The 15,177-nt window shown below is 53.9% G+C and overlaps 1 protein-coding gene across 1 annotated transcript in view; it reads right to left on the bottom strand.

Annotated features, from left to right (window-relative positions):
• Positions 1–15,177, bottom strand: part of LOC139250087 (protocadherin-16-like) — a 520,410-nt gene that overhangs the window by 432,934 nt on the left and 72,299 nt on the right. The window contains exon 6 of the mRNA XM_070872662.1: positions 283–1,290. Coding sequence (XP_070728763.1) covers positions 283–1,290 — 1,008 coding nt within the window. The remainder of the gene's footprint in view (positions 1–282; positions 1,291–15,177) is intronic.

Below are 15,177 nucleotides of genomic sequence, written 5' to 3'. Positions count from 1 at the left end.
TTCCCCTCTCTCTCTAACCCAGGGGTCACTGGGCAGTGATCAGGAGCAGGAACCCTGGCTGATTTCCCCTCTCTATAACCCAGGGGTCACTGGGCAGTGATCAGGAGCAGGAACCCTGGCTGATTTCCCCCTCACTATAACCCAGGGGTCACTGGGCAGTGATTGGCCGTGTCAGCACAGAGTGTGATTGGAGGCTTGCTGTGGTGTGGGGCTCAGTACCAGCGGAGGTGAGCCATGAACCAGTGAGCTGCTGCACCAGGTGATCGGGTGTGGTCTGATTACCGGTGAGTGAGTTGATCTGGAAGTTGGGATTAGCTGGGAGTAGTCTGTAAGTCAGTTTGCTGTTCAGCCCGTGATCTCGGTCTGTGGCCAGGATACGTCCGATGAATGTTGCTGGTGGCACATTCTCAGACACGGTGAGGAAATAACGCTCTTCGCTCAGCTTCGGGGCGTTGTCGTTCTCGTCGGTGACACAGACTCTGACGGTGGTGGTCCCGGTTTTCCTCTGGTCGCCCTCACTGCTGGAGGCCACGACAGTCAGACTGAAGAGGTCCTTGTTCTCACGGTCCAGGGCGCTCTTCACATACAGCCAGCCACTTTCAGGCACGATTCCAAAGTTGGCTGAGTCACCATCGGATCGCAAGTGGTAAGTGATGTGGGCGTCGAGACTCTCCTGGCTCAGTGCGCGCACCTGGAGAAAGCGGCTATTGACAGGGGTCCCTTCGTTGACCTCCACCCGATAGGTCAAGGTGTCGAAGATTGGGGCGTTATCGCTCTCATCCTGGATGTGAATCACCAAGGTGAAGGTGGAGCTGAGTTGTGGTGCTCCGCTGTCCTTGGCCACGATTTTCAGGTCGTATCGTGGCACCATCTCGTAGCTCAAGGATCCAATCACACGGAGCTTCCCCAAGGTCCGGTCAATGCTGAAAGTTCGCTCTGCGTTGGAGACAATGTCGAACTGCACCTGTCCATTGGCACCGCTATCGCGATCCTCGGCGTTGACTGTGTAGATGAGGGAGCCAAGCTCCGTGTTCTCCGGGACCAGAATCGACTCCGAGGAGGTGCGGAATGTTGGCGTGTTGTCGTTGATGTCAGAGATTGTGACTTTGACCTTTGTACTGCTGTAGGCAGGCGGAGAGCCACTGCGAGCTTGGATATCCAGGATTACAACCGGGTGGGACTCGTGGTCCAAGGGGATGCTGGTGCGGATCAATCCCGAGCCGACGTCGATTGCAAAGTATCCGTTGGGATCGCCCGAGGAAATGGTATAGAAGACAGAATCTAAGTGACCTGCCGGAGAGAGAGACGGCAATCAGTTTCATACAGTTGGAAATCTTCATAGAATCAGAGACATTTACAGCACGGGAGGAGGCCATTCGGCCCATCATGTCCGTGCCGGCCGACCAAGAGCTACCCAGCCTAATCCCACTTTCCCGCTCTCGGTCCATAGCCCTGTGGGGTTACGGCACTTCAAGTGTACATCCAAATGTGGGGAGGGTTTCTGCCTCTACCCCCCTTTCAGGCCGTGAGTTCCAGACCCCACCACCCTCTGGGTGATGACATTTCCCCTCAAATCCCCTCTAAACCTCTCCCCAATTACTTTAAATCTATGTTCCCCGATTGTTGACGCCTCTGCCCAGGGAAACAGATCCTTCTCAGGGGCAGCAGCCTGAACGAGGACAGCGAGGGGCATAAGGAGTGGGAGAGTGAGCGAGACCCATCTTCACCGGCAGTGACAGCACAAGGAGTAATGTCACAGGATAACTGGTAACTGATTGCTCGGTAAAGCTCACATCGTTTTTCTTTGCTATTCAGGTTCAAGGCAGAGACAGACAAGGAGGGCTAGGCAAGTAGTGTAGGAGACCCCGGAGTCCATCTCGCTCTCTAACCAGTATTCTGTTGTGAGTACCAGTGAGGGCAATGGTGGCCATGGGGAGTACAGCCAGAGCAAGTCTACAGCACCATGCACAGGGGGGGGGGAGGAAGGGGAATGGACGAGCTATAGTGGTCGGGGAATCGATAGACAGGGGAGCAGGCAGGTGTTTCTGCGGCCGCAGACGTGACTCCAGGATCGTATGTTGCCTCCCTGGTGCCAGGGTCAAGGATGTCACCGAGTGGCTGCAGGGCATTCTGGGGGGAGAGGGTGACCAGCCAGAGGTCGTGGTCCATATCCCGACCAATGACATAGGTAGATAGAGGGATGGGGTCCTGCAGGCAGAGATTAGGGAGCTAGGAGAGAGATTAAAAAGCAGGACCTCAAAGGTAATAATCTCCGGATTACTCCCGGTGCCACGAGCAAGTGAGTACAGAGCAGGTGGATACATGACTGGAGAGATGGGACAGGCGGGAGGGCTTTAGATTTTTGAGGCATTGGGACCGGTTCTGGGGGAGGTGGGACCTGTACAAGCCGGACGGGTTGTACCTCATCAGAGCCGGGACCAATATCCTCGCGGGGGGGTGGGTTGCTGGTGCTGTTGGAGAGAGTTTAAACTAGTTTGGCAGGGGGATGGGAACCTGAGAATAGATTCAGTGGGGAGGGAGTAAAGCTGGAATTGGAAGGCAGAAAATTAGTCAGCGAGTTTGGAAGGCAGAGGAAACAAAGGCTAGAAAATAAACAACGGGGGAGTTTGGGAATGCTGAAGGGTAAATACTTCAATACAAGGAGTCTAGGGAATAAGGCCGATGAGCTGAGAGCACAGGTAGACACTTGGGAGTATGATATAGCTATTACTGAGATATGGCTGAAAGAGGGGCAGGTATGGCAGCTCAACATTCCTGGGTACAGGGTTTTCAGACGAGATGGAGAGGGGGTAAAACAGGAGGGGGGGGGGTCATAGTATTGATTAAAGAAACAATTACAGCCGTGAGGACGGACGATATGTTAGAGGGGTCATCAAACAAGGCCATATGGATTGAACTAAAGAACAATAAAGGGGCGATCACACTGCTGGGAGTGTTCTATAGACCATAGACCCTCAAACAGTCCAAGGGAGAGAGAAGGGCAAATTTCTAGGCCAATTACTGACAAGCGCATAAACAATAGGGCAGTAATAGTAGGGCATTGAATTCCCCGAATATTAACTGGGATAATGTCAGTGTCAAAGCTAGAGAGGACACAGAATTCCTAAAGTGCATTGTGAACAACTTTTTTAGCCAATACGTAGCCAGCCCGACAAGAGAGGGCAGTTGTGGATTTAGTTTTAGGGAATGGAGTTGGGCAGGTGGCAGAGTATCAGTGGGGAGCACTTTAGTGGCAGTGATCATAATCAGTTAGTTTTAGCATCATTATGGATAAGGACAAAGATAAATCAGGAGTGAGGATTCTAAACTGGGGGCAGGCCAACTTTACCCAGCTGTGAAGTAATTTAGCCAAAGTGGACAGTTACCTGAAGGTATATCAGTGCCAGGGCAGTGGGAGGTACGTGGAGGGCAGGGTAAACATGTTCCCACTAAGAGAAAGGGGAGTATTGCCAAACCTCGAGCCCCGGGATGACAAGGTGTGTGCAGGGTAAGATAAGGCATTGTGAGCTCAGTATTGCTGACACAACTATAGAAAGTTCCAGGGTGAAATTAAGAAGGAAATTAGGAAAGCAAAAATAAGGCATATAAAAAAAACTGGCAAGTAGACTCAATGAAAAGCCTAAGGTGTTTTATAATTACAGAAAGAACAAGAGGATAAATAAGAACAGATTAGGGCCTATTTGGGGCCAAAATGGTGATGTGTGTGTGGAGGCAGAGGAAGTGGGGAAGATACGTAATGGCCTGGAAATTCCGGCTTCCTGGGCGGGGCGTGTGCGGGGCATGTGCGGGGCGTGTGCGGGGCGTGTGCGGGGCGTGTGCGGGGCGTGTGCGGGGCGTGTACGGGGCGTGTGCGGGGCGTGTGCGGGGCGTGTGCGGGGCGTGTACAGACCCCGGAAGGCATTGCAAAAGTCGGTTTTCAGCGCACAATGTGCATGAACTGAAAAGCGGCTTTTCTGATCTGGAGCTGGAGCTGGAGCTGGAGCCTGACAGTGTATCTCAGGAGCGAGGACATTCGCACGGGCAGGATTGTGGGATTTACCCATATCCCCGGCAAATGTCCTGAAAACTCTTGCGCCTGACAAAACAGGCACATAGCCGACTGTTACAGGCGTTAGAGTTTAAAAACATACTCAATTAAAAAAACAAATGTTATTGTTAAAAACTCTGCCCACTAAGGTAAGTTTATTTTTAATCCGAATTACAAAACTTAAAAAAATAAGGGAAAAATATTGTTTTTTTACGAAGGCATTTATTAACTTTAATTTCAATTAATTTTAATTGTGTGAGGTCTGATTTTTATTTTTTATTAGCGTGTTTGTTTTTTTTCCACATTAATAACAATGAGAAATCGTAGATACGGAGCACACACTTCTATTAATGTGAAAGCTGTGGAATACTGTACCTGATTGGCTGAGAAGGGTTGAAGAGTGACCATTCCCAGTGTGAAGGTTTGGAGAGTGACCAATGCCCAGTGTGAAGGGTCCAAGTGTGACCGTTCCCAGTGTGAAGGGTCTGAGAGTGACCGTTCGCAGTGTGAAGGGTCTGAGAGTGACCGTTCCCAGTGTGAAGGGTCTGAGAGTGACCGTTCCCAGTGTGAAGGGTCCGAGAGTGACCGTTCCCAGTGTGAAGGGTCTGAGAGTGACCGTTCCCAGTGTGAAGGGTTGAAGAGTGACCGTTCCCAGTGTGAAGGGTCTGAGAGTGACCGTTCCCAGTGTGAAGGGTTGGAGAGTGACCATTCCCAGTGTGAAGGGTTGGAGAGTGACCAGTGTCCAGTGTGTAGGGTCTGAGAGTGACCGTTCCCAGTGTAAAGGGTCTGAGAGTGACCGTTCCCAGTGTGAAGGGTCTGAGAGTGACCGTTCCCAGTGTGAAGGGTCTGAGAGTGACCGTTCCCAGTGTGAAGGTCTGAGAGTGACCGTTCCCAGTGTGAAGGTTCTGAGAGTGACCGTTCCCAGTGTGAAGGGTCTGAGAGTGACCGTTCCCAGTGTGAAGGGTCTGAGAGTGACCGTTCCCAGTGTGAAGGGTCTGAGAGTGACCAATGCCCAGTGTGAATGGTCTGAGAGTGACCATTCCCAGTGTGTAGGGTCTGAAAGTGACCATTCCCAGTGTGAAGGGTTGGAGGGTGACCGTTCCCAGTCTGAAGGGTCTGAGGGTGACCGTTCCCAGTGTGAAGGGTTGGAGAGTGACCGTTCCCAGTGTGAAAGGTCTGAGAGTGACCGTTCCCAGTGTGAAGGGTCTGAGAGTGACCGTTCCCAGTGTGAAGGGTCTGAGAGTGACCGTTCCCAGTGTGAAGGGTCTGAGAGGGACCGTTCCCAGTGTGAAGTGTCTGAGAGTGACCGTTCCCAGTGTGAAGGGTCTGAGAGTGACCGTTCCCAGTGTGAAGTGTCTGAGAGTGACCGTTCCCAGTGTGAAGGGTCTGAGAGTGACCGTTCCCAGTGTGAAGTGTCTGAGAGTGACCAATGCCCAGTGTGAAGGGTCTGAGAGTGACCGTTCCCATTGTGAAGGTTCTGAGAGGGACCGTTCCCAGTGTGAAGGGTCTGAGAGGGACCGTTCCCAGTGTGAAGGGTCTGAGAGTGACCAGTGCCCAGTGTGAAGGGTCTGAGAGTGACCGTTCCCAGTATGAAGGGTTGGAGAGTGACCGTTCCCAGTGTGAAGGGTCTGAGAGTGACCGTTCCCAGTGTGAAGAGTCTGAGAGTGACCGTTCCCAGTGTGAAGGGTCTGAGAGTGACCGTTCCCAGTATGAAGGGTCTGAGAGTGACCGTTCCCAGTGTGAAGGGTCGGAGAGTGACCGTTCTCAGTGTGAAGGGTCGGAGAGTGACCGTTCCCAGTGTGAAGGTCTGAGAGTGACTGTTCCCAGTGTGAAGGGTCTAAGAGTGACCGTTCCCAGTGTGAAGGGTCTGAGAGTGACCGTTCCCAGTGTGAAGCGTGAGAGTGACCAGTGCCCAGTGTGAAGGGTCTGAGAGTGACCGTTCCCAGTGTGAAGGGTCTGAGAGTGACCGTTCCGAGTGTGAAGGTCTGAGAGTGACTGTTCCCAGTGTGAAGGGTCTAAGAGTGACCGTTCCCATTGTGAAGGTTCTGAGAGGACCGTTCCCAGTGTGAAGGGTCTGAGAGTGACTGTTCCCAGTGTGAAGGGTCTGAGAGTGACCGTTCCCAGTGTGAAGGGTCTGAGAGTGACCGTTCCCAGTGTGAATGGTCTGAGAGTGACCGTTCCCAGTGTGAAGGTCTGAGAGTGACCAATGCCCAGTGTGAAGGGTCTGAGAGTGACCGTTCCCAGTGTGAAGGTCTGAGAGTGACCGTTCCCAGTGTGAAGGGTCTGAGAGTGACCGTTCACAGTGTGAAGGTCTGAGAGTGACCGTTCCCAGTGTGAAGGGTCTGAGAGTGACCATTCCCAGTGTGAAGGGTCTGAGTGACCATTCCCAGTGTGAAGGTCTGAGAGTGACCGTTCCCAGGGTGAAGGGTCTGAGAGTGACGTTCACAGTGTGAAGGTCTGAGAGTGACCGTTCCCAGTGTGAAGGGTCTGAGAGTGACCGTTCCCAGTGTGAAGGGTCTGAGTGACCATTCCCAGTGTGAAGGTCTGAGAGTGACCGTTCCCAGGGTGAAGGGTCTGAGAGTGACGTTACCAGTGTGAAGGGTCTGAGAGTGACCGTTCCCAGTGTGAAGTTGTCTGAGAGTGACCGTTCCCAGTGTGAAGCGTCTGAGAGTGACCGTTCCCAGTGTGAAGGGTCTGAGAGTGACCAATGCCCAGTGTGAATGGTCTGAGAGTGACCGTTCCCAGTGTGAAGGGTCTGAGAGTGACCGTTACCAGTGTGAAGGGTCTGTGAGTGACCATTCCCAGTGTAAAGTGTCTGAGAGTGACCAATGCCCAGTGTGAATGGTCTGAGAGTGACCGTTCCCAGTGTGAAGGGTCTGAGAGTGACCGTTCCCAGTGTGAAGGGTCTGAGAGTGACCGTTCCCAGTGTGAAGGGTCTGAGAGTGACCGTTCCCAGTGTGAAGGTCTGAGAGTGACCGTTCCCAGTGTGAAGGGTCTGAGAGTGACCAATGCACAGTGTGGAGGGTCTGAGAGTGACTGTTCCCAGTGTGAAGGGTCCGAGAGTGACCATTCCCAGTGTGAAGGGTCGGAGAGTGACCGTTCCCAGTGTGAAGGGTCTGAGAGTGACCGTTCCCAGTGTGAAGTTGTCTGAGAGTGACCGTTCCCAGTGTGAAGGGTCTGAGAGTGACCGTTCCCAGTGTGAAGGGTCTGAGAGTGACCAGTGCCCAGTGTGAAGGGTCTGAGAGTGACTGTTCCCAGTGTGAAGGGTTGGAGAGTGACCGTTCCCAGTGTGAAGGGTCTGAGAGTGACCGTTCCCAGTGTGAAGGGTCTGAGAGTGACCGTTCCCAGTGTGAAGGGTCTGAGAGTGACCGTTCCCAGTGTGAAGGTTCTGAGAGTGACCGTTCACAGTGTGAAGGGTCTGAGAGTGACCATGCCCAGTGTGAAGGTCTGAGAGTGACCATTGCCAGTGTGAAGGGTCTGAGAGTGACCAATGCCCAGTGTGAAGGGTCTGAGAGTGACCGTTCACAGTGTGAAGGGTTGGAGAGTGACCAGTGCCCAGTGTGTAGGGTCTGAGAGTGACCGTTCCCAGTGTGAAGGGTCTGAGAGTGACCGTTCCCAGTGTGAAGGGTCTGAGAGTGACCGTTCCCAGTGGAAAGGGTCTGAGAGTGACCAGTGCCCAGTGTGAAGGGTCTGAGAGTGACCGTTCCCAGTGTGAAGGGTTGGAGAGTGACCGTTCCCAGTGTGAAGGGTCTGAGAGTGAACATTCCCAGTGTGAAGGTCTGAGAGTGACCATTGCCAGTGTGAAGGGTCTGAGAGTGACCAATGCCCAGTGTGAAGGGTCTGAGAGTGACCGTTCACAGTGTGAAGGGTTGGAGAGTGACCAGTGCCCAGTGTGTAGGGTCTGAGAGTGACCGTTCCCAGTGTGAAGGGTCTGAGAGTGACCGTTCCCAGTGTGAAGGGTCTGAGAGTGACCGTTCCCAGTGTGAAGGGTCTGAGAGTGACCAATGCCCAGTGTGAAGGGTCAGAGAGTGACCGTTCCCACTGTGAAGGGTCTGAGAGTGACGGATGCCCATTGTGAAGGTCTGAGAGTGACCAATGCCCAATGTGAAGGTCTGAGAGTGACGGATGCCCATTGTGAAGGGTCTGAGAGTGACTGTTCCCAGTGTGAAGGGTCTGAGAGTGACCGTTCCCAGAGTGAAGGGTCTGAGAGTGACTGTTCCCAGTGTGAAGGTCTGAGAGTGACCAATGCCGAGTGTGAAGGGTCTGAGAGTGACCGTTCCCATTGTGAATGGTCTGAGAGTGACCGTGCCCTGTGTGAAGGGTCTGAGAGTGACCAATGCCCAGTGGGAAGGGTCTGAGAGTGACCAATGCCCAGTGGGAAGGGTCTGAGAGTGACTGTACCCAGTGTGAAGGGTCAGGGAGTGACCGTTCCCAGTGTGAAGGTCTGAGAGTGACCGTTCCCAGTGTGAAGGTCTGAGAGTGACCGTTTCCAGTGTGAAGAGTCTGAGAGTGACCGTTCCCAGTGTGAAGGGTCTGAGAGTGACCGTTCCCAGTGTGAAGTGTCTGAGAGTGACCGTTCCCAGTGTGAAGGGTCTGAGAGTGACCGTTCCCAGTGTGAAGTGTCTGAGAGTGACCAATGCCCAGTGTGAAGGGTCTGAGAGTGACCGTTCCCATTGTGAAGGTTCTGAGAGGGACCGTTCCCAGTGTGAAGGGTCTGAGAGGGACCGTTCCCAGTGTGAAGGGTCTGAGAGTGACCAGTGCCCAGTGTGAAGGGTCTGAGAGTGACCGTTCCCAGTATGAAGGGTTGGAGAGTGACCGTTCCCAGTGTGAAGGGTCTGAGAGTGACCGTTCCCAGTGTGAATGGTCTGAGAGTGACCGTGCCCTGTGTGAAGGGTCTGAGAGTGACCAATGCCCAGTGGGAAGGGTCTGAGAGTGACCAATGCCCAGTGGGAAGGGTCTGAGAGTGACTGTACCCAGTGTGAAGGGTCAGGGAGTGACCGTTCCCAGTGTGAAGGTCTGAGAGTGACCGTTCCCAGTGTGAAGGTCTGAGAGTGACCGTTTCCAGTGTGAAGAGTCTGAGAGTGACCGTTCCCAGTGTGAAGGGTCTGAGAGTGACCGTTCCCAGTGTGAAGTGTCTGAGAGTGACCGTTCCCAGTGTGAAGGGTCTGAGAGTGACCGTTCCCAGTGTGAAGTGTCTGAGAGTGACCAATGCCCAGTGTGAAGGGTCTGAGAGTGACCGTTCCCATTGTGAAGGTTCTGAGAGGGACCGTTCCCAGTGTGAAGGGTCTGAGAGGGACCGTTCCCAGTGTGAAGGGTCTGAGAGTGACCAGTGCCCAGTGTGAAGGGTCTGAGAGTGACCGTTCCCAGTATGAAGGGTTGGAGAGTGACCGTTCCCAGTGTGAAGGGTCTGAGAGTGACCGTTCCCAGTGTGAAGAGTCTGAGAGTGACCGTTCCCAGTGTGAAGGGTCTGAGAGTGACCGTTCCCAGTATGAAGGGTCTGAGAGTGACCGTTCCCAGTGTGAAGGGTCGGAGAGTGACCGTTCTCAGTGTGAAGGGTCGGAGAGTGACCGTTCCCAGTGTGAAGGTCTGAGAGTGACTGTTCCCAGTGTGAAGGGTCTAAGAGTGACCGTTCCCAGTGTGAAGGGTCTGAGAGTGACCGTTCCCAGTGTGAAGCGTGAGAGTGACCAGTGCCCAGTGTGAAGGGTCTGAGAGTGACCGTTCCCAGTGTGAAGGGTCTGAGAGTGACCGTTCCGAGTGTGAAGGTCTGAGAGTGACTGTTCCCAGTGTGAAGGGTCTAAGAGTGACCGTTCCCATTGTGAAGGTTCTGAGAGGACCGTTCCCAGTGTGAAGGGTCTGAGAGTGACTGTTCCCAGTGTGAAGGGTCTGAGAGTGACCGTTCCCAGTGTGAAGGGTCTGAGAGTGACCGTTCCCAGTGTGAAGAGTCTGAGAGTGACCGTTCCCAGTGTGAAGGGTCTGAGAGTGACCGTTCCCAGTATGAAGGGTCTGAGAGTGACCGTTCCCAGTGTGAAGGGTCGGAGAGTGACCGTTCTCAGTGTGAAGGGTCGGAGAGTGACCGTTCCCAGTGTGAAGGTCTGAGAGTGACTGTTCCCAGTGTGAAGGGTCTAAGAGTGACCGTTCCCATTGTGAAGGTTCTGAGAGGACCGTTCCCAGTGTGAAGGGTCTGAGAGTGACTGTTCCCAGTGTGAAGGGTCTGAGAGTGACCGTTCCCAGTGTGAAGGGTCTGAGAGTGACCGTTCCCAGTGTGAATGGTCTGAGAGTGACCGTTCCCAGTGTGAAGGTCTGAGAGTGACCAATGCCCAGTGTGAAGGGTCTGAGAGTGACCGTTCCCAGTGTGAAGGTCTGAGAGTGACCGTTCCCAGTGTGAAGGGTCTGAGAGTGACCGTTCACAGTGTGAAGGTCTGAGAGTGACCGTTCCCAGTGTGAAGGGTCTGAGAGTGACCATTCCCAGTGTGAAGGGTCTGAGTGACCATTCCCAGTGTGAAGGTCTGAGAGTGACCGTTCCCAGGGTGAAGGGTCTGAGAGTGACGTTCACAGTGTGAAGGTCTGAGAGTGACCGTTCCCAGTGTGAAGGGTCTGAGAGTGACCGTTCCCAGTGTGAAGGGTCTGAGTGACCATTCCCAGTGTGAAGGTCTGAGAGTGACCGTTCCCAGGGTGAAGGGTCTGAGAGTGACGTTACCAGTGTGAAGGGTCTGAGAGTGACCGTTCCCAGTGTGAAGTTGTCTGAGAGTGACCGTTCCCAGTGTGAAGCGTCTGAGAGTGACCGTTCCCAGTGTGAAGGGTCTGAGAGTGACCAATGCCCAGTGTGAATGGTCTGAGAGTGACCGTTCCCAGTGTGAAGGGTCTGAGAGTGACCGTTACCAGTGTGAAGGGTCTGTGAGTGACCATTCCCAGTGTAAAGTGTCTGAGAGTGACCAATGCCCAGTGTGAATGGTCTGAGAGTGACCGTTCCCAGTGTGAAGGGTCTGAGAGTGACCGTTCCCAGTGTGAAGGGTCTGAGAGTGACCGTTCCCAGTGTGAAGGGTCTGAGAGTGACCGTTCCCAGTGTGAAGGTCTGAGAGTGACCGTTCCCAGTGTGAAGGGTCTGAGAGTGACCAATGCACAGTGTGGAGGGTCTGAGAGTGACTGTTCCCAGTGTGAAGGGTCCGAGAGTGACCATTCCCAGTGTGAAGGGTCGGAGAGTGACCGTTCCCAGTGTGAAGGGTCTGAGAGTGACCGTTCCCAGTGTGAAGTTGTCTGAGAGTGACCGTTCCCAGTGTGAAGGGTCTGAGAGTGACCGTTCCCAGTGTGAAGGGTCTGAGAGTGACCAGTGCCCAGTGTGAAGGGTCTGAGAGTGACTGTTCCCAGTGTGAAGGGTTGGAGAGTGACCGTTCCCAGTGTGAAGGGTCTGAGAGTGACCGTTCCCAGTGTGAAGGGTCTGAGAGTGACCGTTCCCAGTGTGAAGGGTCTGAGAGTGACCGTTCCCAGTGTGAAGGTTCTGAGAGTGACCGTTCACAGTGTGAAGGGTCTGAGAGTGACCATGCCCAGTGTGAAGGTCTGAGAGTGACCATTGCCAGTGTGAAGGGTCTGAGAGTGACCAATGCCCAGTGTGAAGGGTCTGAGAGTGACCGTTCACAGTGTGAAGGGTTGGAGAGTGACCAGTGCCCAGTGTGTAGGGTCTGAGAGTGACCGTTCCCAGTGTGAAGGGTCTGAGAGTGACCGTTCCCAGTGTGAAGGGTCTGAGAGTGACCGTTCCCAGTGGAAAGGGTCTGAGAGTGACCAGTGCCCAGTGTGAAGGGTCTGAGAGTGACCGTTCCCAGTGTGAAGGGTTGGAGAGTGACCGTTCCCAGTGTGAAGGGTCTGAGAGTGAACATTCCCAGTGTGAAGGTCTGAGAGTGACCATTGCCAGTGTGAAGGGTCTGAGAGTGACCAATGCCCAGTGTGAAGGGTCTGAGAGTGACCGTTCACAGTGTGAAGGGTTGGAGAGTGACCAGTGCCCAGTGTGTAGGGTCTGAGAGTGACCGTTCCCAGTGTGAAGGGTCTGAGAGTGACCGTTCCCAGTGTGAAGGGTCTGAGAGTGACCGTTCCCAGTGTGAAGGGTCTGAGAGTGACCAATGCCCAGTGTGAAGGGTCAGAGAGTGACCGTTCCCACTGTGAAGGGTCTGAGAGTGACGGATGCCCATTGTGAAGGTCTGAGAGTGACCAATGCCCAATGTGAAGGTCTGAGAGTGACGGATGCCCATTGTGAAGGGTCTGAGAGTGACTGTTCCCAGTGTGAAGGGTCTGAGAGTGACCGTTCCCAGAGTGAAGGGTCTGAGAGTGACCGTTCCCAGTGTGAAGGTCTGAGAGTGACCAATGCCGAGTGTGAAGGGTCTGAGAGTGACCGTTCCCATTGTGAATGGTCTGAGAGTGACCGTGCCCTGTGTGAAGGGTCTGAGAGTGACCAATGCCCAGTGGGAAGGGTCTGAGAGTGACCAATGCCCAGTGGGAAGGGTCTGAGAGTGACTGTACCCAGTGTGAAGGGTCAGGGAGTGACCGTTCCCAGTGTGAAGGTCTGAGAGTGACCGTTCCCAGTGTGAAGGTCTGAGAGTGAACGTTTCCAGTGTGAAGAGTCTGAGAGTGACCGTTCCCAGTGTGAAGGTCTGAGAGTGACCGTTCCCAGTGTGAAGGGTCTGAGAGTGACCGTTCCCAGTGTGTAGGGTCTGAGAGTGATTGTTCCCAGTGTGAAGGGTCTGAGAGTGACCAATGCCCGGTGTGAAGGGTCTGAGAGTGACCGTTCCCAGTGTGAAGGTCTGAGAGTGACCAATGCCCAGTGTGAATGTCTGAGAGTGACCGTTCCCAGTGTGAAGGTCTGAGAGTGACCAATGCCCAGTGTGAAGGGTCTGAGAGTGACCGTTCCCAGTGTTAAGGGTCTGAGAGTGACCGTTCCCAGTGTGAAGGATCTGAGAGCGACCGTTCCCAGTGTGAAGGGTCTGAGAGTGACCGTTCCCAGTGTGAAGGATCTGAGAGTGACCGTTCCCAGTGTGAAGGGTCTGAGAGTGACCGTTCCCAGTGTGAAGGGTTGGAGAGTGACCGTTCCCAGAGTGAAGGGTCTGAGAGTGACCGTTCCCAGTGTGAAGGGTCTGAGAGTGACCAATGCCCAGTGTGAAGGGTCTGAGAGTGACCGTTCCCAGTGTGAAGGGTTGGAGAGTGACCGTTCACAGTGTGAAGGGTTGGAGAGTGACCAGTGCCCAGTGTGAAGGGTCTGAGAGTGACTGTTCCCAGTGTGAAGGGTCTGAGAGTGACCGGTCCCAGTGTGAAGGGTCTAAGAGTGACCGTTCCCAGAGTGAAGGGTCTGAGAGTGACCGTTCCCAGTCTGAAGGGTCTGAGAGTGACCGTTCCCAGTGTGAAGCGTGAGAGTGACCAGTGCCCAGTGTGAAGGGTCTGAGAGTGACCGTTCCCAGTGTGAAGGGTCTAAGAGTGACCGTTCCCATTGTGAAGGTTCTGAGAGGACCGTTCCCAGTGTGAAGGGTCTGAGAGTGACCGTTCCCAGTGTGAAGGGTCTGAGAGTAACCGTTCCCAGTGTGAATGGTCTGAGAGTGACCGTTCCCAGTGTGAAGGTCTGAGAGTGACCAATGCCCAGTGTGAAGGGTCTGAGAGTGACCGTTCCCAGTGTGAAGGTCTGAGAGTGACCGTTCCCAGTGTGAAGGGTCTGAGAGTGACCGTTCACAGTGTGAAGGTCTGAGAGTGACCGTTCCCAGTGTGAAGGGTCTGAGAGTGACCATTCCCAGTGTGAAGGGTCTGAGTGACCATTCCCAGTGTGAAGGTCTGAGAGTGACCGTTCCCAGGGTGAAGGGTCTGAGAGTGACGTTACCAGTGTGAAGGGTCTGAGAGTGACCGTTCCCAGTGTGAAGTTGTCTGAGAGTGACCGTTCCCAGTGTGAAGCGTCTGAGAGTGACCGTTCCCAGTGTGAAGGGTCTGAGAGTGACCAATGCCCAGTGTGAAGGGTCTGAGAGTGACCGTTCCCAGTGTGAAGGGTCTGAGAAAAACCGTTACCAGTGTGAAGGGTCTGAGAGTGACCATTCCCAGTGTAAAGTGTCTGAGAGTGACCAATGCCCAGTGTGAATGGTCTGAGAGTGACCGTTCCCAGTGTGAAGGGTCTGAGAGTGACCGTTCCCAGTGTGAAGGGTCTGAGAGTGACCGTTCCCAGTGTGAAGGGTCTGAGAGTGACCGTTCTCAGTGTAAAGGTCTGAGAGTGACCGTTCCCAGTGTGAAGGGTCTGAGAGTGACCAATGCCCAGTGTGGAGGGTCTGAGAGTGACCAGTGCCCAGTGTGAAGGGTCTGAGAGTGACCGTTCCCAGTGTGAAGGGTTGGAGAGTGACCGTTCCCAGTGTGAAGGGTCTGAGAGTGACCGTTCCCAGTGTGAAGGGTCTGAGAGTGACCATTCCCAGTGTGAAGAGTCTGAGAGTGACCGTTCCCAGTGTGAAGGTCTGAGAGTGACCGTTGCCAGTGTGAAGGGTCTGAGAGTGACCAATGCCCAGTGTGAAGGGTCTGAGAGTGACCGTTCACAGTGTGAAGGTTTGGAGAGTGACCAGTGCCCAGTGTGTAGGGTCTGAGAGTGACCGTTCCCAGTGAGAAGGGTCTGAGAGTTACCGTTCCCAGTGTGAAGGGTCTGAGAGTGACCGTTCCAAGTGTGAAGGGTCTGAGAGTGACCAATGCCCAGTGTGAAGGGTCTGAGAGTGACCGTTCCCACTGTGAAGGGTCTGAGAGTGACGGATGCCCATTGTGAAGGTCTGAGAGTGACCAATGCCCAATCTGAAGGTCTGAGAGTGACGGATGCCCATTGTGAAGGGTCTGAGAGTGACTGTTCCCAGTGTGAAGGGTCTGAGAGTGACCGTTCCCAGAGTGAAGGGTCTGAGAGTGACCGTTCCCAGTGTGAAGGTCTGAGAGTGACCGTTCCCATTGTGAATGGTCTGCGAGTGACCGTGCCAAGTGTGAAGGGTCTGAGAGTGACCAATGCCCAGTGGGAAGGGTCTGAGAGTGACCGTACCCAGTGTGAAGGGTCAGGGAGTGACCGTTCCCAGTGTGAAGTTCTGAGAGTGACCGTTCCCAGTGTGATGGGTCTGAGAGTGACCGTTCCCAGTGTGTAGGGT

The sequence above is a fragment of the Pristiophorus japonicus genome, unplaced genomic scaffold, assembly GCF_044704955.1.
Source record: "Pristiophorus japonicus isolate sPriJap1 unplaced genomic scaffold, sPriJap1.hap1 HAP1_SCAFFOLD_347, whole genome shotgun sequence".
NCBI classification, from domain to species: Eukaryota; Metazoa; Chordata; class Chondrichthyes; family Pristiophoridae; genus Pristiophorus; species Pristiophorus japonicus.
The sequence above is the reverse complement of the archived record's forward strand: the minus strand, read 5'-3'. Positions and strand labels throughout refer to the sequence as shown.